Source organism: Benincasa hispida, chromosome 9 (genome assembly GCF_027475165.1).
Source record: "Benincasa hispida cultivar pf3 chromosome 9, pf3_genome.v1.1, whole genome shotgun sequence".
NCBI classification, from domain to species: domain Eukaryota; kingdom Viridiplantae; phylum Streptophyta; class Magnoliopsida; order Cucurbitales; family Cucurbitaceae; genus Benincasa; species Benincasa hispida.
This window is the reverse complement of record NC_143486.1, coordinates 89,999,948-90,022,885: the sequence shown is the minus strand read 5'-3', so window position 1 is coordinate 90,022,885 and position 22,938 is coordinate 89,999,948. Positions and strand designations below refer to the sequence as shown.

At 37.8% G+C, this 22,938-nt stretch overlaps 3 protein-coding genes across 3 annotated transcripts; 2 read left to right on the top strand and 1 right to left on the bottom strand.

Moving 5' to 3' along the window:
• Nucleotides 1–4,926: 4,926 nt before the first annotated feature.
• LOC150034182 (uncharacterized) lies at nucleotides 4,927–9,350 on the top strand. Its single transcript, XM_090317258.1, has 5 exons — nucleotides 4,927–5,141; nucleotides 5,291–5,343; nucleotides 5,468–5,644; nucleotides 8,644–8,765; nucleotides 9,006–9,350. The coding sequence occupies exons 1-5, from the start codon at nucleotides 4,927–4,929 to the stop codon at nucleotides 9,348–9,350; spliced, it is 912 nt and encodes a 303-aa protein (XP_090173384.1).
• A 3,122-nt stretch (nucleotides 9,351–12,472) lies between these two features.
• LOC120086930 (cyclin-D5-1-like) lies at nucleotides 12,473–14,968 on the top strand. The gene is made up of 5 exons (XM_039043737.2): nucleotides 12,473–13,007; nucleotides 13,102–13,188; nucleotides 13,267–13,558; nucleotides 13,642–13,778; nucleotides 13,865–14,968. Exons 1-5 carry the CDS (start codon nucleotides 12,801–12,803, stop codon nucleotides 14,090–14,092), a joined length of 951 nt encoding a protein of 316 aa, XP_038899665.2. The 5' UTR covers nucleotides 12,473–12,800; the 3' UTR covers nucleotides 14,093–14,968.
• A 1,722-nt stretch (nucleotides 14,969–16,690) lies between these two features.
• Nucleotides 16,691–22,607, bottom strand: LOC120086929 (autoinhibited Ca2+-ATPase 1). The gene is made up of 7 exons (XM_039043736.2): nucleotides 21,854–22,607; nucleotides 20,622–20,676; nucleotides 18,586–20,537; nucleotides 18,190–18,348; nucleotides 17,809–17,980; nucleotides 17,426–17,724; nucleotides 16,691–17,289 (listed from the first exon to the last, which is right to left on the bottom strand). Exons 1-7 carry the CDS (start codon nucleotides 22,028–22,030, stop codon nucleotides 17,041–17,043), a joined length of 3,063 nt encoding a protein of 1,020 aa, XP_038899664.2. The 5' UTR covers nucleotides 22,031–22,607; the 3' UTR covers nucleotides 16,691–17,040.
• Nucleotides 22,608–22,938: the final 331 nt, after the last annotated feature.

The following is a 22,938-nucleotide window of genomic DNA, read 5'->3' as shown; positions in this document are numbered from 1 at the left end:
TCAATTGGTTATTAAAGAAAAAGAATTAATTATCCAATAATTAATATTATTATAAATATAAATGATAACCAACTTATCATACTATATTTATAACCTATAGTTTTAATATTCCATCTCATGAAACATATAAACCATAGTTTTTTTTTCTATTTCATGGTACTTAATGTAAATCTCCTTTACATCAATCATCCACTGGATGTATCTTATACATCATACTGATTATATTATATATAATCAAAATACCTCTTGTCAATTTGAACATTTCAAATCAACACCAAGAACTGATCCTCAACTAAATCCATTGAGCTATTAAGGGGACCTTATGGACCTGTAGCTCGAAGCTCCAACGATATGTGAATAATTGACTAAATTCTTTAGTCACGAGATCCACCATTCGTTAACTGTTAGGTACTCCACTAAAGACCGACAACTGAACTCTCCTTACCACAGATATATTATGTGTCTATCTTAACCAATCAACAGTACAAAAACCCTTCACATATCACTAGTAAGTACAGCTGGGTCAATAACCGTTATGCCCTTATAGTTACATCTAATTCCTTAAGTATCACTGATTCCTCTAATGAACATAAGTCATAGTTCTACTATGACTGAGTCTTCTCTTCCAAAGAGAAGTTGTGGCCACTATATTCAAGCCCCGGAATCAGCCCTTAAAGGAATAATATCCCTACTTATCCCTACTTCGGGAAAGAAGTGAATTCCATCTTGTGGATTGAGTTCCCAGCTCCCAGATCAAATAAGTCCCCAAAAAGATAGGCATGTTGAGTTGCCAATCTGGCCACTCTCACCCATACTAATCAAAGGACCGCCCTCAAAGGCAGGAGTTCCCAAAACACTCAGGATTGAGGTCGTGTCACCTATGGTCATTTAGATAAGATGTAAGTCTCTAGTATCAACAGCGTTATATACAGAGTCTAGTCATCTTGTGGTCTAGGTCTTATACAAACTCTTTGTATAAGACACCCCCACTCGCACGTCTCCACATGAATGGTCAGGATTTACCATCTGTAGTAGTTTACAACACTTGCAAACCTCTACAAAGTGGGTCATATCCATAGTGTCACCAAAATCAGGTATCCCACCTTAATCCTTATACTACAAACCTATTTAGGTTATCACTTAAGGCATGATCCACTTGTATATCACATATACATGCTTAAGTTCACATAAGATAATCAATGAGCTTTGTTTATTGGATATGAGTGAATGCCAGAATTAAATAATATTTATTTTATTCATCAAACAATGTGTATCTTTACAAAATAACGAGACTCCGGGAGATTTAGGACACCAATCCCAACATTTTTCATATAGCTACTCTTATATTTCTCTTAATTTTTCAATTCTTAGCTTATAGCAACTTTCTCGACAATCAAAATAAAAACCAAAATTTTAAGTTAAAACATAAAATACCACAAAATTTCACAAAAATCCAAAATAAAAAATCTCATCTTGAAACATACCAAAATGATAAATAGTCAAATAAAAAAGTATCGGCCTAAATCATGTTGGTTCTAAGGAATTTAATATTTATTTTAGCTCTTAGATAGGTTATCGAGCAAAAGAAGTCGTCGGGATGTTTCGGAGGCAATCCGGGCTTATATGGAGTAATTAGCAAGCAATGGGAGGAAAAACAGTGAAATCAAGTAAGGGAAGGCACAACGTTGCACAAGTGCTACGACATTGCACACTCTCCATTTTGATACGCATGGATGAAGAGGCACTCCTTCCAATTTTCTCTCCAAGGTGCTTCATGAAGGAGCCTTCAACGTTGCAGCATTTTGGTATGTTTTGATTATTGAGAAAATTGGTGTAAGCTAAGAATTGAAAAATTAAGAGAAATATGATACTATCCATATGTACGATAAAATAGTCAAATACCTTTTTTATTTGACTATTTATCATTTTTGTATGTTTCAAGATGAGATTTTGATTTTGGAATTTTGTGAAATTGTGTTTAACTTAAAATTTGTGTTCTAATTTTTGTTGTTGAGAATATTGGTGTGAGCCAAAAATTGAAAAATTAATAGAGATATGAAAGTACTTATATGAAAAAAAGTGAGGATATTTATATAATTTATTTTTTCGAACTTAAGAAAACTTCAAACAAATTGATCAGTATAAACATTTTTTTTATATATTTAAAGTCATTTTTTTCACGAAAAATTAACGATTTTTGTTCAATATTAAGGGTGAAGATATTTTTGAATTTTTATAAAGTTAAGGGTGTAACTCCTGATTTGTTTTGTAATTAAGTTTTTTTTTTTTAATGTTGGCTACTTGGATAAATTATATGAGATTTATGTTTTTTTTTTTTTTTTTTGGCTAAGCTAAAATATGATTTAATTGTTTGGAATTAATTGAGTTTTATTTTGGCTTGTATTTAGGAGATTTAATTATCTATGGAGATAATTAAATGTGTTTATTGGATTTTTTTTAAAGGAAAATATATATAAGTATATATATTTTGGGAGATAATTAAGGAATTTGTTTTTTAAAAGGAAAATGAGGAAGTTTAGTTTTGTTATATATTTATGGAAAGGTTAAAGAAAAGAGAAAAGGAAAAAGAAAAAAAAAATGTAAATTTTCTTTTCTCTTTCTCTCCCAATGCAAGCAGCCCCCCCCCCCCCTCCTTCTTTTCTCTCTTTCTTCCTCTTCTTTAGTTTCTTCCAACCCTAGCCACCGCCGTTGATGTCCTCGCCAGCGCCGCCAGCCTCGCCATTCTGTCCCCGCTGTAAGTACCGCTGTCTCACCGCCACGCCAGTCAGCCTCATCGTCCAGTTTTGCTTCTACCACGGTTGGCCCGCCACTGTCTTTTTTAGATTGGGTAAGAGTTGGATTACTTTGGGCAAGGATTGGTGTTTGGGTCTTTTGAAGTGTCAGTTGGTGTTGGAAACAATTTTAGTTTTTACCCATTGTGTCAACTTTCAAGATTTAGATTTTTTTTTTGAAGATTTTGGGGCGTTGTTATCAAAAAAGAGACCATTCTTTTTATCGGAGAATTTTAGTTTAGGTAAGTTTTGTGTAAGTTGGTGGTCATTCTTCGGACTTGGACTTCGAGGATTTACTTAACTTTTTACTCACTTCCTAGGCCATAGTCGCTAAACTAAACTTGTGGTTGATGTCATAGGGTTGATTTGAGTTTTATCCAAGGGTTATTAAGGAGTTATTTGTGCAGACTTTTGAGACCAAGTTGAGGTAAGTGATACTATTACCGGTGACTTCGTGTCAGGCGACCTAGATTAGAACTATCAAGTTACTTGGTGGACTCTGGAGCATGATTTTGTTTGACCTTATGTTTTGCTAGTTACATGGTAGTTATAAGTATTATGAGCATGTTAAAATTTCTAATCAGTACTGATATTATGTATGTGATGCATGACTAGACCAGTAGAGTGGTTTATTGTCTCGCCTTGACGCATGTTATTATTATGTTTGATGGTGTGCCTACGGGCCGCTAGACATGCGTGAGCCGACAGGTTTACGTTCATGTTACTTTTATTTTCATGTTTCATGTCTTGACGGTGTGCCTACAGGCCGCTAGACATGCATGAGCCACGGGCTATCTTTCTTTACTCGTGGATGCATAATCTGATCCGGTAATGGGATCACATACTGAGTATTTTTATACTCAACCTTTATCTTTATTTTTTTTTTCAGGTAAGGGCAAGGACACTTGGGCGACTGACAAGAGGAATCTGTGACAGTGCCAAAGGAACCATAATTCGCTTTCGCATTTGACCCTTTATATTTTCGCATGTTTTGTTTTTTTATTTCAATCATAGATTTATTATAATTTATTTTATTTTTATATAATTTGTTTCTTGTTAAAAAGGATGCCTGGGTTGAACGATTTAAGATTTTGAGATGATGTCAGAACATTTTCTTATATACCTAAAGCAGTTCAAAATCATGATTATTCTATTTTAATTTACTTTATCTTTCCTCAATGAGAATATTTATGCATGCATGCAGTAGCGATCCCCCTTTTAGTAGTCCTAGGAGGTGGGGTTGTTACAGTTGGTATCAGAGCCCGTATTTTGGGATTCTTTAGACTGACTTATTATGTAAGTCCAGGTTGTTCCTTTGGCAAAACGGATTCTTCTTCGTCGCCAAGTTTGTCCTTTATGAAAAGTATTTTCAATAATATGCACCCGAGTTAGTAACATTTATGATTGCAATTGATGTGTTTTGTGCTAGTAAGGAAAGTAACTAAGGGGTGGTTGCGAATAACTGTCAGGAAAATGGTTCGTGTTAGGGGAAAAGGCAGTCTTAGGGTTACCAGAAGGGAGCGCGTTCCCGAAGAGCAGAATCCGTCAGTTTAGGATCAAGATCCTCATGATGAGTATCCACAAGTTCAAGATGCACAAATTCAGGACCCTCCGGTACCAGAGGATTTCTTACCGCCTAGGGACCCCTCAGGGTCAGGGTGGCAGCGAACCCACACACGAAGTAGAGCCCAGCACACGGCCTCACCGCCACAGACACAGACCACCCCAGTTGCTCCAGCAGAGGTTACCGATTGGGTAGCCACTATTGGGGAAGCAGTTACATCAGCTATGTTGGGTAAGGTGAAGGGCATGCTGGATGAACGACTGGCCCAGTTTGCTCAGTTCCATCAGACACCACCACATGATCAGGTGCCGCAAGTACAGACTCAGAACATGATCCAGAACCAAAGCATGTCAGGTCTTTCGGTGGAGGCCAAGCATTTGCGAGATTTCAGGAAGTACACCCCCAACCCCTTCAATAGGTCACTAAAGGACCCTTCCAATGCAGAATTATGGATATCCACGATTGAAACGATCTTTCGTTATATGAAATACCCAGAAGATCAGAAGATGTAGTGTGTCGTTTTTTATGCTTACCGACAAAGCTCGGATCTAGTGGCAGTCGACAGAAAGAATGCTAGGTGTAGGAGAGGATCCAGTGACATGGGAGCAGTTCAAGGAGCGCTTTTACGCGAAGTACTTCTCTGCCAACCTGAGGTACAATAAGCAGAGGGAGTTCTTGGAGCTGAGGCAGAGACACAGGTCAATGGAGGAGTATGACCAGGAGTTTGACACTTTACCCCATTTTGCCTCGGAGTTGGTCGCCAAGGAAGCTATAAGGGCAGAAAGGTTTGTCTAAGGCCTAAAAGACAGTATGCGAGGTATCGTGCGAGCATTCAAACCAACCACTCATGCTGAGGCACTTCGCTTGGCAGCTGAAGTGGACCCACAGTCAGAAGATGAGTATTCACGAGCATTTAGGGTGGGACCTTCCTCAGGTCAAAAGAGGAAGGCAGATCAGAAGGCTTTCGAGCCTCACCCCCATTAGAAGGTTCAAGGTTCAGACAAACTGCCTCGACATTTTAGGTAGCAGGCTATCGAGGCGGGTATGGTGGAAATAATGCGACCGGTGTGTAGCTCGTGTGGAAAACGTCACTGGGGTCGATGTTTGACAGGCACCGGAGTTTGTTTTCATTGCAAGCAGGAGGGGTACTCGATAGATAGATGTCCTGCAAGAGGCACGCTCGATTTTGGGAACCAGTTTGTAAGCCGTGAACAGAGGAGTTCAGGTAGGCCTCAGCATCGACAAGGTCGTGTTTACTCTACTAGCCAGCATGAGGCCGAGAAAGCAGGCACTGTTGTGACAGATACGCTCCCAATCTTGGGGCATTTTGCGCTAGTATTGTTTTATTTGGGTTGATCCCATTCGTTTATATCATCGTTATTTGTTAAGCATGCCATGTTAGAACTAGAGCCTTTACACTATGTGTTGTTAGTTTCCACTTCGTCTGGAGAAATTATGTTAGCAAAGGAGAAGATAAAGGCATGTCAGATTGAAGTAGTGAGTTATACCCTGGATGTGACTTTAATAGTCTTGGACATGCGGGATTTTGATGTGATTCTGGGCATGGATTGGCTAGTTGCTAACCATGCTAGTATAGACTAACTCTCACAAGGAGGTGATTTTTAACCCTCCTACGGAAGCCAATTTTAAATTTAAAGGGGCGGGGACCGTGGTCCTGCCCAAAGTGATTTCTGCCATGAAAGCCCAAAGGTTGCTTAACCAGGGTACATGGAGTATCTTGGCTAGTGTTGTCAACACTAAAGAGCCTGAGGTGTAAAACCCAAACCCTAATTAATTTAAGTAAGAGTAAGTAATGTAATGTCTTCTAGTGAGTTAAATGAAGCCATGGTTTAGGAGGGATAGAAGATGGAAGCAAGAAGAAATAAGTTCTTGTGTAGCTAAGTGTAAACCCTGAATTCTAAGTTTCCTAAACAAGCATATTTAGCCAAAGGAATGATATATTAAATATTTAAATAAGGAAACTTATTGGTTTGGCACGTGGCGGTTAATCCTTGAATTCCGAAAGAGGCAGGAAGATTAAAAGGGAAAAGGAAATTCAAAAACATGCTTTCAGCAATTGACAATAGCAAATTTAGTGAAAGTGGTGCCATTTGAAAGCTGGAAGAATCTAGTTTTCGAGATTGTCTTGCCGGAGAAATATTGCAAGAGGAAAAGAACAAAAGTGAAGAATTTGTAGAAGAGGCAGAATCACGGATTAATCAGAGCTCGAGGTAAAGATTGGAAGCTCTAAGCCAAATTATAAGGAATTTTTGGCTGAAATTTTAAGGTAAGAAAGTAGACTTAATTCTAAACAAGTTTGTAGAATAAAGTTCCTTCAAAAGAGGTATAGATTTTGAGTTATGAATTTCTGAAGTTGTAACAGATAACCTGTGCATAAGCAGACAGCTGCTTGAGAAGAATAAGCAAACAGCTCATATGGAGAATGAGGATCTCGCTTATGAAGGAAATCTCGCTAATTTTGTGCTGAGGATCTCGCTAATTTTGTGCTGAGGATCTCGCTAATTTTGTGATGAGGATCTCATTCTAGAAAGAAATCTTGCTAGAAATTGGACTGAATCTCGCTGGAAAGGTGAGTATCACTAGGATGAAAAATCTCGCTCATGAGGAGGATCTCGCTCATGAGAAGAATGCACTCATGATGAGTATCTCGCTAGTAAAGTTATCTTGATGAGGGAAGTTCCATTAGTAAATGAACTATTTGAGGTATTTTGCTAAGAATTCTAAGTAGTTAACCGGGAATTATGTCCTTTCAGGCCAAAAAGAGCCAGGAGAGGCATATAACCCGTTAAGAGGCCAACGAGCTGTAAGTGACTATGTGATGGTTTAATGTTCTAATGATTTAGAAACTATGATTTCTTAGAAGATATTTCTCAGGCTAAGTATTCAAATGAAATGTCAAGCAACATATGTTTGAAGCTATTTCTCATGCTAAGTAAAGCATGTTTTCTACGAAAATTGATACGATTTAAATATGTTATCTTGTCCAAATACTTTCAGCATGTTTTAGTAACTCCATTTTCATGATGTTTACTAGTGTATGGGTTTTCCAAGTATGGTTTTCATGTCTAACGCATGCTAGTGGTTTTTACAAGCTGATTCAGTATGTTTTAAGCCAACTTATTTCACAAAGTATGAAGCATGCGTTAGGGTTAAAGCTAGATTGAATGAAGCTTGATGTACTATGTTTTAAATACCTAAGGTTGTCAAAGTACATGCGTTGGTATTCCTAAACAAAATGAAAAGGGATACTGAAGGTAAGGAAGGTATCCTAAAGAGTTTTCTATGCTATATTTGAAAACTATTCTTTTAATGCTCTTCAAGAACTTGATAGCTTAAGCAAGCCAGATACTGAAGGTAAGGAAGGTATCTGAATAAATGTACCGAAGGTGTTGACGGTACATAGAAAACACCACATGCACGTTGGTAATACGACGTCGAGGGATTGAGCAAAAGGGTTCTCCCCGACTAAGGTTGACATTGAGGGATTGTGTAAAAGGGTTCTCCCCGACTAAGGTTAACGTTGGGGGATTGAGCAAAAGGGTTCTCCCCGACTAAGGTTAACATTGAGGGTTTGATCTAGTAGTTCACTCTCAACTAAGGATAAAAAGAGGTCGAAGTATGGGTCTCTTGGCCAGTAATAGACGCTGGGAGCTAGAGCGATGTATGCTCGTTCTCAACTAAGGAATAATGATGTTTAATGGTGGTTATAAAGGTTTTGTGTACATGTTTTCTTGGTACATTTTAGTTCCATTTTTATATTTTCGAGTTTTCAATTTAAGCATGAGATTTATGTCTTTATTAAGTCACTCACTGGGCTTTTAGCTCACGTTTTCAAATGTTTTCCTTTTCAGGTAGCGGTCAGTTCCCAAAAGACTTTTCCGCTGCTGCTCTGCCACTCAAAGAAATAAGTTAAAGGAAGTGTAATTGAAAACCTGTATTAGTTAGTACACATGTGTCTGTCTAGTGACTAATATACTAGATGGGGCTCACTAAGTTGTAATATTCATGTTTGAATAATGCTGCGAAACCCTGTAATATAAATGTGTTAAGTTCCAAGTTAATATGTTGATATATTGATGATGTGTATGTATTAAGGGTTTGAGTAAAAGTTAACAGGTTAGTTAGGCAGTAAGTGCCAACAAAAGGGTTGGTAACTACTGCAGTCACCATTCCATCTAGGTTAAGAGGGTAATTTGGAGTGGGATGTGACATGAGGTCTCCTTGACTTTGGAGCCAGTGGTACGTGACTACCCGATGTCTTTCCAGAGGAATTCCCAGGTCTGCCGCCGCATCGGGAGATAGACTTTGCTATCGAGTTGGAGCCAGACACAACTTCTATCTCGAAAGCTTCGTACAGAATGGCCCTAACAGAACTGAAGGAACTCAAGGTTCAATTGTAAAAGTTGTTGGATAAGGGTTTCATACGCCCTAGTGTGTCCCCTTGGGGTGCGCCGGTGCTATTTGTGAAAAAGAAAGATGGGTCTTTACGGCTCTGCATTGACTACAGGGAATTAAACAAGGTAACTATAAAAAACAAGTATCCGCTGCCTAGGATTGATGACTTGTTTGATTAGTTACAAGGAGTCACAGTGTTTTTTAAGATTGATCTTTAGTCGGGGTATCATCAGTTGAGGATAAAGGATAGTGATATTCCCAAGACAGCTTTTCGTTCGAGGTATGGGCATTATGAGTTCGTCGTGATGTCATTTGGGTTGACGAACGCTCCTGCAGTGTTCATGGACCTGATGAATAGGGTGTTTAAGGAATTTTTTGACACCTTCGTGATAGTCTTCATAGATGACTCCAAGACAGAGGCGGAGCACGAGGAACATTTAAGAAAGGTTCTAGAGACTTTGAGGGCGCAACAGTTATATGCTAGGTTTTCCAAGTGCGAGTTCTTGTTAAAGCATGTGTCCTTTCTAGGGCATGTGGTGTCCATTGAAGGTGTATCTGTTGACCCTACAAAGATCTAGGCAATCAGAGTTGATCTCGTCCTACCACAGTCGGAGAGGTGCGTAGTTTCTTGGGGTTGGCGGGCTATTATCTTTGTTTTGTGAAGGACTTTTCCCGTATAGCAACCCCTCCGACCCGGTTGACCAGAAAATGAGCTTCCTTTATTTGGATAAGGCTTGTGAGGATAGTTTTCCCCCGCCGTCTAGTTTTGCTTCTGCCACCGTTCGCCCGCCACTGTCTTTTTTAGATTAGGTAAGAATTGGATTACTTTGGGCAAGGATTGGTGTTTGAGTTTTTTGAAGTGTCAGTTGGTGTTGGAAACAATTTTAGTTTTTACCCATTGTTTCAACTTTCAAGATTTAGATTTTTTTTTTTTTTTTGAAGATTCTGAGGCATTATTATCAAAGAAAAGACCATTCTTTTCATCGGAGAATTTTAGTTTGGGTAAGTTTTGTGTAAATTGGTTGGTTCTCCTTCGGACTTGAACCCTGAGGATTTACTTAATTTTGTACTCACTTCCTAGGCCATAGTTTCTAAGCTAAACTTGTGGTTAATATCTTAGGGTTTATTTGAGTTTTATCCAAGGGCTATTAAGGAGTTATTTGTGCATACTTTTGAGACCAAGTTGAGGTAAGTGATACTATTATCGGTGCCTTCGTGCCAGGAGACCTAGATTAGACCTATCAAGTGACTTGTTTGACTCTGGAGCATGATTTTGTTTGACCTTATGTTTTGCTAGTTGCATGGTAGTTACAAGTATTATGAGCATGTTAAAATTTCTAATCAGTACTGATATTATGTATGTGATGCATGAATAGACCAGTAGAGCGGTTTATTGTCTCGCCTTGACGCATGTTATTATGTTTGACGGTGTGCTTACAGGCCACTAGACATGCGTGAACTGACAGGTTTACGTTTATGTTATTAACATGTTTGACGATGTGCCTATGGAGCGCTAGACATGCGTGAGCCGACAGGTTTACGTTCATGTTACTTTTATTTTCATGTTCCATGTCTTGACGGTGTGCCTACGAGCCGCTAGATATGCGTGAGCTGACATGTTTACGTTCATGTTATTTTTATTTTCATGTTCCATGTCTTGACGGTGTGCCTACGGGCCGCTAGACAGAGTCGATTGGTTCACGTTCATGTTATTCTTATGTTGGATGGTGTGCCTACAGGCCGCCAGACATGCGTGAGTCGACGGGTTCACGTTCATGTTATTATCATGTTTGACGGTGTGCCTACGGGCCGCTAGACATGCATTTCAAGGCAAGATAGTACATCTTTTGATTTTCCTTTCATCATCTAAAAACCGATGTAGCTGTATGAGCCACGGGCTATCTTTCTTTGCTCGTGGATGCATAGTCTGATCCCGATAATGGGATCACTTACTAAATATTTTTATACTCAACTTTATCTTTATTTTTTTTTTCAAGTAAGGGCAAGGACACTTGGGCGACTGACAAGAGGAATCTGTGACAGTGCCAAAGGAACCAAAATTCCTTTCCGCATTTGACCCTTTATATTTTAGCATGTTTTGTTTTGTTTTTTAATTTCAATCATGGATTTATTATAATTTAATTAATTTATTTTTTCTTTTTATATAATTTGTTTCTTGTTAAAAATGATGCCCGGGTTGAACGATTTAAGATTTTGAGATGATATCAGAACATTCTCTTATATACCTAAAGCAGTTCAAAATCATGATTATTCTATTTTAATTTACTTTATCTTTCCTCAATGAGAACATTTATGCATGCATGCAGTAGCAATCCCCTTTTTAGTAGTCCTAAGAGGTGGGGTTGTTACAAAGAGTATTTTTGAAACGTTTTGAAAGTTCATGGGTATTTTTTAAACAAAATTTTAACGGTTTCTATCAAAACTAATAACAATGATATTGTTTGAATTTTTGTAAAAAAATTAAAGTTATTTTAAAAACTTTTGAAACTTAAAAAAAATGACAAAATATAAAATTCATGAATTTTTTTTTATAAATTAACCTAAAAATGATAGTGATAATTGCAAAAGTACGATAATGGTCATCTCCAAAAATTAGTACACTGATGGTGTTTCTGTAATAATTACGTGGCTAGATTTGACTGGTCATTGAATCGAAGTTGGTGCTGCGAGTGCGAGCCTTCTATAATTAAAGATAATTACAAAGGAAAAGGAAAATGCTAAATTGCAATTTTAGACCCCATGGTTTTGGTTACCTTTCAATTTGGTTTTTTTAAAAAAGAATAATAATAATAAAGTATTGGTTTATATTTTCATTTTAAAATTTTCAATTTAGTCTATCAATTTGCCATTAACTTCAATTTGGTGTTTATAATTTTAAAAATTTATCAACAGTGTCTAAATTTTATTTTCCCCATTAGAGTGAAACATTTATTTTCATTCTTTTTTTCACTAAAAAAAAAAAAGTAAGAGTGAAAATTTATACTTTTGACATCAAATAAAGAAGTAAGATGTTAACTTTCACCAAGTTATTCTCCTTTTGACTCACTTCTTTTTGTTTGAAGAAAAGATATATATATTAAAGAGGTAGAAAAGCTCTCAAAAAATTAATCAATTACTTCAACATTCAATACGTAACCTAATTACTTGACAAAAAGAGAATCCCAAAAAACACAGAACTCTTTCGACAGAGAAGAGTGGTTTTTATCTCCAAAACTCACTCGTAATACCCACTTACTTTCATTCATTTTTAATTCTCTCTAAACTCCAATAATAACCCTGAATGCAATTATCCAAATAGAAATTTGTTTGGACAACAATAAAGACTATTTGTAAAGTTGGTCAAAATCCTACAAATCAATTTTGTTTTTCTGGTAAAAAAAAATAATAAAACAAAATCAAAATCATAGCGATAGAATGAAAAAAAATATATATAAATTACAAGGACTAAATTGCAAGTCCAAGTCTAGGAAGGAAAGAAAAGTACTGGGTGCGGTTACAAAATACAGAAAGTACTTGGTTTTGGTACGGTAGCAACCAATAGTATTAATATAAGTGGCAGTGAGAGATCTCTAGAACGATTGGTGCGTGTATCTCACTCGCGTATATTCAAACAGTTTGGCTCAAGTCCAATCCAAGCCGGCAACCCCAAAAACACACACCCTCTGCTTCAGTCAAATTCCAGTCTTCTCTTCAAAACAAAAACCCAACAAGCTTCTCTCTCTAAAACCCCCTAAAACCAAAAGACTTTCTAAAATCTCGCCACGTTCTGAGAATACCCAGATTGGGTTTTTCTTTTCTTTAATCCTTTCCTTCTTCTGTAACTGCTGAACAACAACAACAACACCACCTCTGCTTTTGGGGGTACCCCTAATCTCCACTTCCCCCTGTTCTCCCTTCGTGGTTCTGGATTTGTTTTTCTTTCTTTCTTTTTCTGTTTTTTCAGTTTCTTTGTAATCGGATCTCATCTTGAATGTGATAGAAGAAAAGGGTTTTCGGTTGTTGTAAAAATGGATGAGATTGGGGCTTGTTTGGATGAGGAAACTGTGGATGAACACACATTCATTAACATTGGAAATCGAAGCCCAGCAGAGGATGATTATGTTGATACATTGCTTGTAAAGGAGAAAAGTTTTGGGTTTAGAAAAGATAAATCTTTGGTGTTTGGGAACTGGGTGAAATGTGCTCGTTTGGATGCAATTGCATGGATTCTCAAAGTTCGTCTTTTTTTTTTTTAGCATTTTTTTTTTGCTCGATTCATCTGGGCATTGAATCAATTCAATTCAATTGACTATTGTTCTAATTTCACAGACCCGAAATGTGTTTGGATTTGGTTGCCAGACGGCTTATCTTTCAATGATATACTTCGATCGGTTCCTTTCGAGGAGAGCCATTACTGTAAGGTTCATTTTTCCATTTCCTCTGGCAATGGCTTCTTAATTTACTCTGTTAATAAAAAAAAATCCATGGCTGCAGAATGAGAAGCTGTGGGCAATTAGGCTATTGGCAGTGGCTTGTCTTTCCTTAGCGGCGAAAATGGAAGAATTGAAGGTTCCAGCACTGTCAGAATATCCAGTGGATGATTTCAACTTTGAAAGCAAGGTAATCCAAAGAATGGAGCTTTTGGTGTTGAACACATTGGAATGGAAGATGAGTTCAACAACTCCTTTCTCCTTCATTCCTTATTTCATATCTAAATTATCCATTGAATCCCCACCAAGCAATAAAGTTTCTCAGATTGTCGAACTCATCTGGGTCATGATTAGAGGTAGTTTTCACATAACCCATTTCCATCAATTTCTCAACCAATCGGATTTTGTTCATTTCATTACGTTCAAATCTTGAATGCAGAAACAAGTACAGAAAACCATCGGCCTTCTGAAGTAGCAGCAGCCACAGCCATTTTAGCAGCAATGGATGACAGATTAACAAGGAAAGCCTTGGAATTGAAGATGAATTCCATTTCGCAATGTAGATATCTTGAAGTAGTAAGTTCTATCAAGAAATTGGGACCATGTTTCTCCCTTTTTTGCCAAATCTCTGATTTAGTTTAACCTATCTTTTTTGTTCACAGGAAGAGGTGGTTTCTTGTTACAATCTGATGCAAGAGCTCAGATTGGAAAAATGTAGAGAAGAAGCAGAGTGTTTGAAATCGCCAGATTTATCACCAACCCAAATGAAATCCATGGATTGTTCTGAAAATTCTTCAGTAACATCGACGATTGCCTCGAAAAGAAAACGGCTAAACTTTAGTAACTTTGATGAAAAATGTGGTGTGGCTGAAGCAAAACGGCCCCGGTAGAGAGAAAAATGATGAGGAATGTTTTTGTTTTTCCTTTTAGTTTCCATTTTTACCTTCTCACAAATGACTTGTGATGATAAATTAGGGGGTTTTATGACACAATAATTGGTTGATTTGTTGGTTAATTGATGAAGTTTTCCCGGAAAAGAACCAATGATGAAAGAATAGAGAAACTAAAAAGAAAAGTACAGATTTATTGGGCTGCACCTGCATGTAAAAAATAGGAAAAGTGAAAGGTGAAGGAGAAAAGCTGATTCTGATTTTTATTAGGCCAAAGTCATAGGGAAGGACCAGGAGGCCACAAGGGGGAGGGAGGGAGAAGGGCTTGGAAGAAAGCTGCCGCTTATAGGACAGCTATTCTCTTACTTAATGTTCACTCTCTCTTTGCTTATATGGTTTCACTCTTCCTTTTTTACTGGTTTAAAAATTGTGGTGTTTTTTTTTTAGCTGTCTCTGCGAAACCCTGGCTTTTTCATGGGATGCTGGGGATGCTTTTCTTGGTTTCTTTGAAAAAGGCTGTAAGAAAGTTGAGAGAAGTGAGAAGAGGCTCTGGGGAGTGTGGGGGAAGTGCTGAAAAAGAGCTGAGGAGTGATGGACAAGCTCTGTTTACTGTGATTTGATGCATCTTTGCTTCATTTTAGCCTTCAAAAATGTTTCTTTGTAAAAGGTGAAAGTGATTGGATATGTTTGAATGTTTGGGGCAAGCCTTTTGAGGTGGGGGCCAAGCTCTTTTCCCTGTAAAAAAAAAAAAGAAAAAGAAAAAGAAAAATAAAAACTTAGAGCTTCAGCCTGGTTGTTTTTCCAAGACTTTTTTTTTTTTTTTAATATGTGTAATATGGTTTGATCAAAACTTCAATGATATTTGATTTTTGTGCACTGTGGACTCTGCATTTTCCCAATACACACAGAGTACTGTTAATCACTACTATGCAATGTTTAAACAAAACCAAAAAGTCCATATCCATCCAATCAAAGATGGATTGTAGCTATCAACGTAAAAGCCAAACTATTGGTTTGGCATTTACAAAAAGATTAATATCCAAACAAAGGGGGAATGAAAGTCAATTGAGAGTTGAAACTAAAAACGGATTTTACCCATTTACCAAGACAAAGGTTAAAGAGTCTTCTTCATTCACTTTCACCAAGGAGAGAAAGAGAGAGAGAGAAAAGAAGCAAACAAAATGCAGTCCTTTGGGGATGGATGGGAGATATGGTCAGGATCAGGTTGACGTCCCATGAGATTGCTTAGGGATACACCGTGAGCAGTTATCAGTAGAATTGTTCTTTTGTTGAAATGAGCTACAGGAATCCAAGCTGTGCAGTCAAAAAAAAAACATAGCAAAAATAAGTACTCCTACTACTATAATGGTACCTTCTCTTTTGCATAGGATGCCTATTTTCTACCCAACTTGAAATGTGGATCCCTCTTATTGGCTTAAAAAAAGCCCCCATCTAAAAGCTAGTGTAATTTTTCCAAGAGGTGGTACAAAGGGAAACTTTTGCACCCATATTTTATCCAACATAGGCCAAGTGATTCAGAAGTTAATTTGGTGGACTGCAATGTTTTTTTGAATGTAGAATAAAGACAACTATGCTAAAAGGCTGTGTTTGGCCTACGGAGTTGGGAAATAGGAGTTATTACCTACATTCTTTGTTCAACCAAGGAGATAATAAGTCTTACTACTAAAAACATCAATTTTATATTTTATCAATTTTTTATATCGTGGGTCCAAAAATTTATAATTTCTAAGACTTCGTAACTTCTTAGAGCTCACTATTCCACGCTTAACCCCAAATATCTTTAAAGTCTAAAGGGGTTTTGGAGTTGATACCATAGAGAAATTTAGATATGATATGTCAAGGGAAAGAAAATGAAAAAGAAAAAAGAAAAGATGAGTAGTCTTTGAGAGTGATATTTCTTAATGAAGTGACAAAGGCTCTATTTTTCAAGGAAGCTTCTACTTCCAATGTATGAAACTCAATTTAAAAAGTGACATCTTCCTAAGCTTTCTTCTTTTGCACACAATGTGTTTGATGATTGATAGGTTAGGGCGGTGCTAAAGCTTGAGCTGTCATTTGGAAATTTGGTGAGAAGAGAGAGAGATTTGCCCCCACTGCCAAAGGGCATTCTTGTTTCAGCCTTTTCCTACGCTCCTGTATCTCCCTCTCAAGGAAAAGTGAAAACTCCTATTTTCACCGATGAGACCTGATTTATTACCATTGAAAAAGGAGTTATAGTTCACTGAGACTCATGATTTTTACAGCTTATATATACCAAGTTTCAAACTTTCATCCAACTTCAAAGATCACAACTCGGCTGTCTTTCTGTGTCAATCAAAGCATAGTTCAATAATTATGTACTTATAACTTTCTTTATGATGAAGATTCAATAAAACGTTCAATTTCACCTGTATATCCAATATAAAAGGGGCCTAAGAGAGTTAATGGCTAATGGTTAATGGCTTAGAAGGCTTTTAATTTGTGAGCATAGCAATCATGCCTCATAGAAGGTCTGGACTCTGGATAAAACTATATAAATGTAACAAAAAAAAAAAAAAAACTAATAAATATTGTTGATTGGAAATCAGAGCCACGATGTTCTAACAAAATATTAAGCAATAAATCAAAAGAAATGAGTTATAAATACAAGCATATTGAGAGGACCTTTAATGATCCAAAACTGATGTCCTATAACAGCTTCCTTTTAAAAAGGAAAAGTAAAAGAAAAAAAGAAAAATAAGTCGTTGGTAGGCAACTTTTGAGAGGGGCTAAAAATATACAGGAAAGATCAACTTCTTCTGCACAAGGTTATCCTTACCTCAAGTTTTTGGTAGCTTGTCTAACTGATTGAAGTGTAATTCAAATTCGTGAGGAGATGACCCCAAAAAAATTGGGAAAAGAAAATGAGTTTTCTGCTCTAAACTTTTAGAGTTAAGAAGAAACTGTTTTCAGTCTGATCCAACCGGAATCATCTTCAAAGCTGCTGCAATTGGCATGCCAAGGAATCCAAATAACACAGTGACAAACCATTGCTGTAAGTTTAGAGGATAGGTGTTTGCAAATGTTCCCAGGAATTGGACGATTACGATCTGGAAAAGGACAGTGCAAGCGAGAACTGCCACAAAGACGTAGTTCTTCAATATTCCTTCAAACACGTTTATCTTTTCCATGTCTCTTGAGCTTATCTCATTGAAAACCTACAAAGACCAGCAATTTATGAACACAGTTAACTTTAGTAAGAAGGAAGATGGTTGTCAGTCAATCAACTAGTACCAGACGAGAATATTACTCGAGCATCTGTGGAAAGGTCAAGAATTTGGGTAAACAAATTACCTGACAAAAGACGAAGGCATTGAAAATTAGTGTATTCAGTATCAATCCAGAATCTGCGCCATCAAGATGAAAAAGAGCTTGTCCTCTCGTCTGGAGATACCAAACTATTATAAACTGATATAATGACTGCCCTAAGATATTTCTCCACATCACATTGCTAATGAAATTCCCTTTCCGACCAACTGGCAATCTCTTCATCAAGTCATCAGTAGGAGGCTCAGTTGCCAATGCAAGTGCTCCGAGTGTGTCCATTATCATGTTGACCCAAAGCAATTGCACAGCAGTGAGGGGAGCATTTCCTGAGAAATCCGCAAATTAAGTATTTTCACAAAATTTCACATAGGCAAGGGAGATTATAACTTCAAAAATCAATGTCAGCTAACCTGTCAAACAAGCTGAAGAAAAATTGACGAGAAGTGCAACCACATTCACCGTTAGCTGAAACTGGACGAACTTTTGGATATTTATGTAGACTGAACGCCCCCATTTGGCAACAGTTGCAATCGTAGAGAAGTTGTCGTCAAGAATTATTACATCAGCACTCTCTTTTGCCACCTACATTCACGTTTTATGTCATTAACTTCAAGATTGTATCAGCTCAAAATGTACGGTAAAAAGATTAATTATTTGACCAGCAAACCCCTCCAACTACGCAGGGCCTCCCACTCCCAAGAATATTGTTGTTTATGGAGGGATATTTTTTTTTTTTTTGAAATGGGAATTAAGGATTCTCTGAATTATCATCTTTAAGACAATTTGAGTACCTCAGTTCCAGCAATGCCCATAGCTAATCCAATATCTGCTTCGTGGAGCGCCGGAGCATCATTTGTTCCATCCCCAGTAACTGCAACGACCTCTTGAAAAGTGGTTCGCAAGTGCTTTACAAGAGTATGTTTGTCCATTGGCGAAGATCGAGCCATAACCTGCACAAGAAACACCAAAATTCCTTTAGCACGCCAATTCTTACAGGGTCAATTAAGAGGGTACATGATGCCCCAGAGAACTAGCTGAGTAAAACAAAAAAAAGGCATTCTCAAGGATGAATTTGTCTCTGTTAGTTGCAAATCGACACCAACTTCGATTTTGTCCATTATTTCGGTTTGGGCTAATAGTAACAGTGACAGTATTACAGTTCTAAAATCAAAATTATTCAAATGTACCTGAATTTTTGGTACTATTTCACTCAATTCCTCCTCCTTCTTCTCCCTGAATTCAGGACCTTCAATTGCTATACCATCATCAGTCAAAATCCCACATTCCCTAGCAATTGCTTTGGCGGTGGTGATGTTATCTCCCGTAACCATCCGTACGGTTATACCGGCGGCCTTGCAAATTGCAACGGACTCCTTGACTCCCGGACGAACGGGATCTTTGATACCAACAATTCCTATGCATGTGTAGCCACTAGCGGGAATCGGACTTTCAGAGCTATACTCGCCTTCAATGTCCATGTAAGCCAAGCACAAAGTTCGAAGAGCTTCGCCCGCAAATTCTTCGATGGTTTCCTTCAAAAAGTTGTTGGACTCTTCATTGAGAGGAACTGTCTCACCGTTCGAGTCAAGAACTTTGTCACATGAAGCTAAAACGATCTCTGAAGCACCTTTGCTGTGCGCGCGGAAGCCACCGGCTGGGAGCTCCAGAACAACCCCCATTCGTTTCTTCACAGAATTGAAGGGTTCGACTCTTGCGATTTTGGACTTTTGTCGTTCTTCTTGGAAATCCCCACCAAGCAGAAGGCCGAATTCCAGAAGCGCAGACTCGGTGGGCGTCCCAAGTGTCTCATTCTTGCCATCTTTGTTCTTGACGATTTCTCCGCCAGTGTTGTTAAATATCGATTGCAGCAAAATACCAACAGCGGAATCGGGAAGCTCTGAACGATAATCGGAACACTTGCTAGAATTGCTAACTTCCTTCACCTTGCTGCAGATGCAGGCTTTCACAACAGTCATGTGGTTAGTTGTCAAGGTCCCAGTTTTGTCACTACAAATAGTAGTAGCTGATCCCATCGTCTCACAAGCAGCTAAGTGCCTGACAAGTGCCTTATCGTTCATCATCTTTTTCATTGCAAAAGCAAGACTCAGTGTCACCGCCAAAGGCAGCCCTTCAGGCACAGCAACCACAACAATAGTTACGGCGACAGCAAAGAATTCCAAAACTTCCCTTGCTTCATCTCCGGACCAGTTGAAGTAAGACCCTTCTTCTAGCTTGCGACCGAACAATCCTTGAACCAATACAGCGAAAGTTATGACAGCAAAAAACAGGCCTATTTTACCAATAATTGTCGCCACCCCATTGAGCTTTACCTGCAAAGGAGTCTCATCATCTCCTCCTTCGCTAAGAGTGGCCATCAGCTTTCCCCATTGGGTTCTCATGCCAACAGAAGTCACAACCATCTTACACGAACCATCCTGAACCTTTGTTCCGGACAAGAGGAAAGGATGTTGAGAATTTACGTTAACTGGTTCGCTCTCACCTGTTAAACTGGATTCATTTATCAGAAGAGAGTACCCCGAAACGAAAAGTCCATCTGCTGGTACCTGATCACCCATGGCAAGATGAACAATATCACCAGGAAGAAGTTCGTATATAGAAATCTTTTGTCTCAACCCATTTCTGGTAACCTGAACTGCAATTTTCTTCTTTTCCCTGTCCAAATCCTTGAACTGAAGCGATTGCCTATAGTCACTGGTGGCAGTGACAAATACAACAAGCAAGATACTCGCAACAATGCCGAGCCCATCATGAGCACCCTTCGGCCATCCTTCCATCACTATGCCAACAAGAAGGGAAACAACAGCACAGAAAGCGAGTATCATTAGAGTCGTATCCTGGAGAGCTTCCCAAACAAAAAGCCAAAATCCTCGAGGTGGGCTTTCGGTAAATTTGTTAATTCCATAAATGTCTTTTCTTTTCTGGATCAAATGGTCCGTAGTAGGAATTCCCGTCTCCGTTGATGTGGCGAGCTTAGTTGCAATACCCTCAGCACCCCCATGAATCTTCAGCTTCTTCAGGTCATGGCCGTCAACAATGGAGCCTGCTTCATCTGCACAAATTTCAAAACCTGCTTGTCTGACCTCTTCAGGCACAACGTAATCAGGAGACAAATCCAACCCTGCAGGCATTCAAAGACAGTGCAACATGAATTACTAATCTATAACGTCAGTCTCAGTTGATCGCATAACAAGACCTTACTTACCATTGATGAACTGAAGCGCTGCTTGTGAAACTAAAACTGCAACTCTGAACTTCTCCTGCAACGGTTGTTAAAAAAAACAATTAAGCATCAAAATCAAAAGCAACAAAATAGGAAAGAAGATCGCATTACAGGATATAATTCTTGTTCAAGTTTGAACTCCAATGCACGTTAGAAATTTGTGGAAAAACAGTGTAACATATGGATTTCATTCCAATCTCTCAGTCCTGGAAACAACGACACTATTTATCAAGCCTGTATCCCGTCCCACAGCTTGCAAAACCATAGATCGCAAATTGTGATACAAGATAATGTTCCCCTTGGTGATCACGAATTCTTATGGTATGATGTTTGTAAAACCTTGCAACCAGACAAATTCTTAAGAAGATCCCATAATGTCAACCCAAGGGAAACACCAGGCTATCAATGTCAAATTGACGAGTATGAAAGCTGAACGAATTAACTATGGAGCTACATATAGTATGTTGGCTGCGTATGCATATTGTACTCTCCTGGAAAAATAAATTTTAAGTAATGTGTATTTCATCTGCCTCATTCTGCTTTAACTATATTTGGTTGAGGTAATTTCAGGTTGACTCTTAAGGACGTTTTCTATAAGCAATTGTTGAGTTTCCTCTGGGTTTGGCTTGCTTTTTTGAAGAATGAAAATGTTATATGATTAATTAAATGTAATTTTCAAAATTTTCAAAATTTTCAAATTTGGGTTCTATAGTCAAAGTGTTTTCTCGAGGGAGCACTTTGAAAAGTACAAAAGTCATCCTCCACCATAATTTGAAAAATATTCTAAAAAAAATTTGTTAGAAATTAAGAGTATTTAACAGGAAATCATGTGAAATCTACTATTTCAAATCTTGCTGCGTTGTTCAAAGAATGGGACCCTTTCAATAGAAATAGCCAATTAAAAAAATAATAAGGAACACCTATACCAACTTTCCATACTTTCTACACCTACTAGCCGATTTTTACGGGTTGTGAAGAAACGTTAAGAGAATAATTGTGGTGAAATTTCTTATTCAGATTAGACAATACACGGATTTTTATTTGTTTTTACTTTGTTGGCAATACAGAAGTAAAGAAAACGGACTGATTATTCGAATTCAGTAACTTCAGAACATCCACTTAATATATCAAGTTCACCAAGTCCAGAAACTACTGCAGATTCAAGTAAATGTTAAGAAAAAAAAAAAGGTTAAGAATTAGGATCAATGAGATACCTGATTTGAGCGTCTAATAGCATCGGCCTCAAATCGTTTAGAGAGATTGGCAGTAAATCGAAACCTCCGTTTCCGATTCTTAACCAGCCAGCAAAGCCGCCTCCATCTCTGAAGCGCTTCTTCCGATGAGTTCTTCGGCTTCACGTCGCCGAAATTCTCATTCAAATAACTTTCCATCTCTATTCTATTACCTTCTGACCTTCAACTTCAAGATCTACAGCTATTAAGGAAAAAAAACAAAAACTCCAGATCTTGCTTCAGCTTGAAGTTCAGCGCAGAAATCAAACCACAACAAAGGGCAAGAAGAACGGGAACATCACACACACAGAGAGAACCGTAAAAAGAACAGTCAGCGGCTGAGCTGCGAATATAGAAAGAATCAGTCTCCTCCTAGTCGTCGATCTGATGGAATACTGTGCAATTAGGTTTCCAGTTGTTCTACTATTAGCAAAAACAAAAAAACATGCGCAATAAGGAAGGAACAGAGAGGTTTAATTCGTCTAAATTGAAGAGAGAAAAACAACATCTGATTCTTCAGCAGCGTGGCTTTGACTCCATGGCCACCGGTGGCTGGTTCTGTCCAGTGTTTTATAATTGGTTGGTTTGTACTAGAACCAGACCCACCATCTTTGACCTCGATTACTGTGATCTGGAAGGTGTTAGGAAGTTTCTTCCACTCGTTTTCTTTTACTTCCTTTGCTGCTATTTCCTGCTCTGGTTCTTTAATTTTGACGCCCCATTTTCTCTCTTTTCCACTTTTGTTCATTTTTATTTTTACGTTTTCAAAGTATCTTATGTCTCTTTTCTTTTTTATTTTTTTTGTCTTAAACCTTCCATTTATAATTTAATTTAGATTTGATAAAATAAATTTAAAAAATGGGGCCATAATCCAAACTTATTACTTTTACAAAAGTAGAAAAAAAAGTTCAATCCACCTGATACATTATTGATATACATTTGATACCTTTGATAAACTCGACGCATAGTATACGTCTGATACATTTGATACATGATTGAAAATGGCTAGTTATTTAAGTGTTTTAAAAAAATCATAAAATGATTTTTTTAAAATATTTTTTTTTAAT

Excerpts from the sequence above, each read along its gene's own strand:
- LOC150034182 (XM_090317258.1), top strand. The coding sequence starts at position 4,927 with ATGCTAGGTGTAGGAGAGGATCCAGTGACATGGGAGCAGTTCAAGGAG. Across the intron at positions 5,142-5,290 it reads GAAGCTATAAGGGCAGAAAG|GTCAAAAGAGGAAGGCAGAT; the intron begins GTTTGTCTAAGG and ends GACCTTCCTCAG. Across the intron at positions 5,645-8,643 it reads GCATGAGGCCGAGAAAGCAG|AGGAATTCCCAGGTCTGCCG; the intron begins GCACTGTTGTGA and ends ATGTCTTTCCAG.
- LOC120086930 (XM_039043737.2), top strand. The coding sequence starts at position 12,801 with ATGGATGAGATTGGGGCTTGTTTGGATGAGGAAACTGTGGATGAACAC. Across the intron at positions 13,189-13,266 it reads TTTCGAGGAGAGCCATTACT|AATGAGAAGCTGTGGGCAAT; the intron begins GTAAGGTTCATT and ends CCATGGCTGCAG. Across the intron at positions 13,779-13,864 it reads AATGTAGATATCTTGAAGTA|GAAGAGGTGGTTTCTTGTTA; the intron begins GTAAGTTCTATC and ends TTTTGTTCACAG.
- LOC120086929 (XM_039043736.2), bottom strand. The coding sequence starts at position 22,030 with ATGGAAAGTTATTTGAATGAGAATTTCGGCGACGTGAAGCCGAAGAAC. Across the intron at positions 20,677-21,853 it reads CTATTAGACGCTCAAATCAG|GAGAAGTTCAGAGTTGCAGT; the intron begins GTATCTCATTGA and ends CAACCGTTGCAG. Across the intron at positions 17,981-18,189 it reads TGGGCATTGCTGGAACTGAG|GTGGCAAAAGAGAGTGCTGA; the intron begins GTACTCAAATTG and ends ACGTGAATGTAG.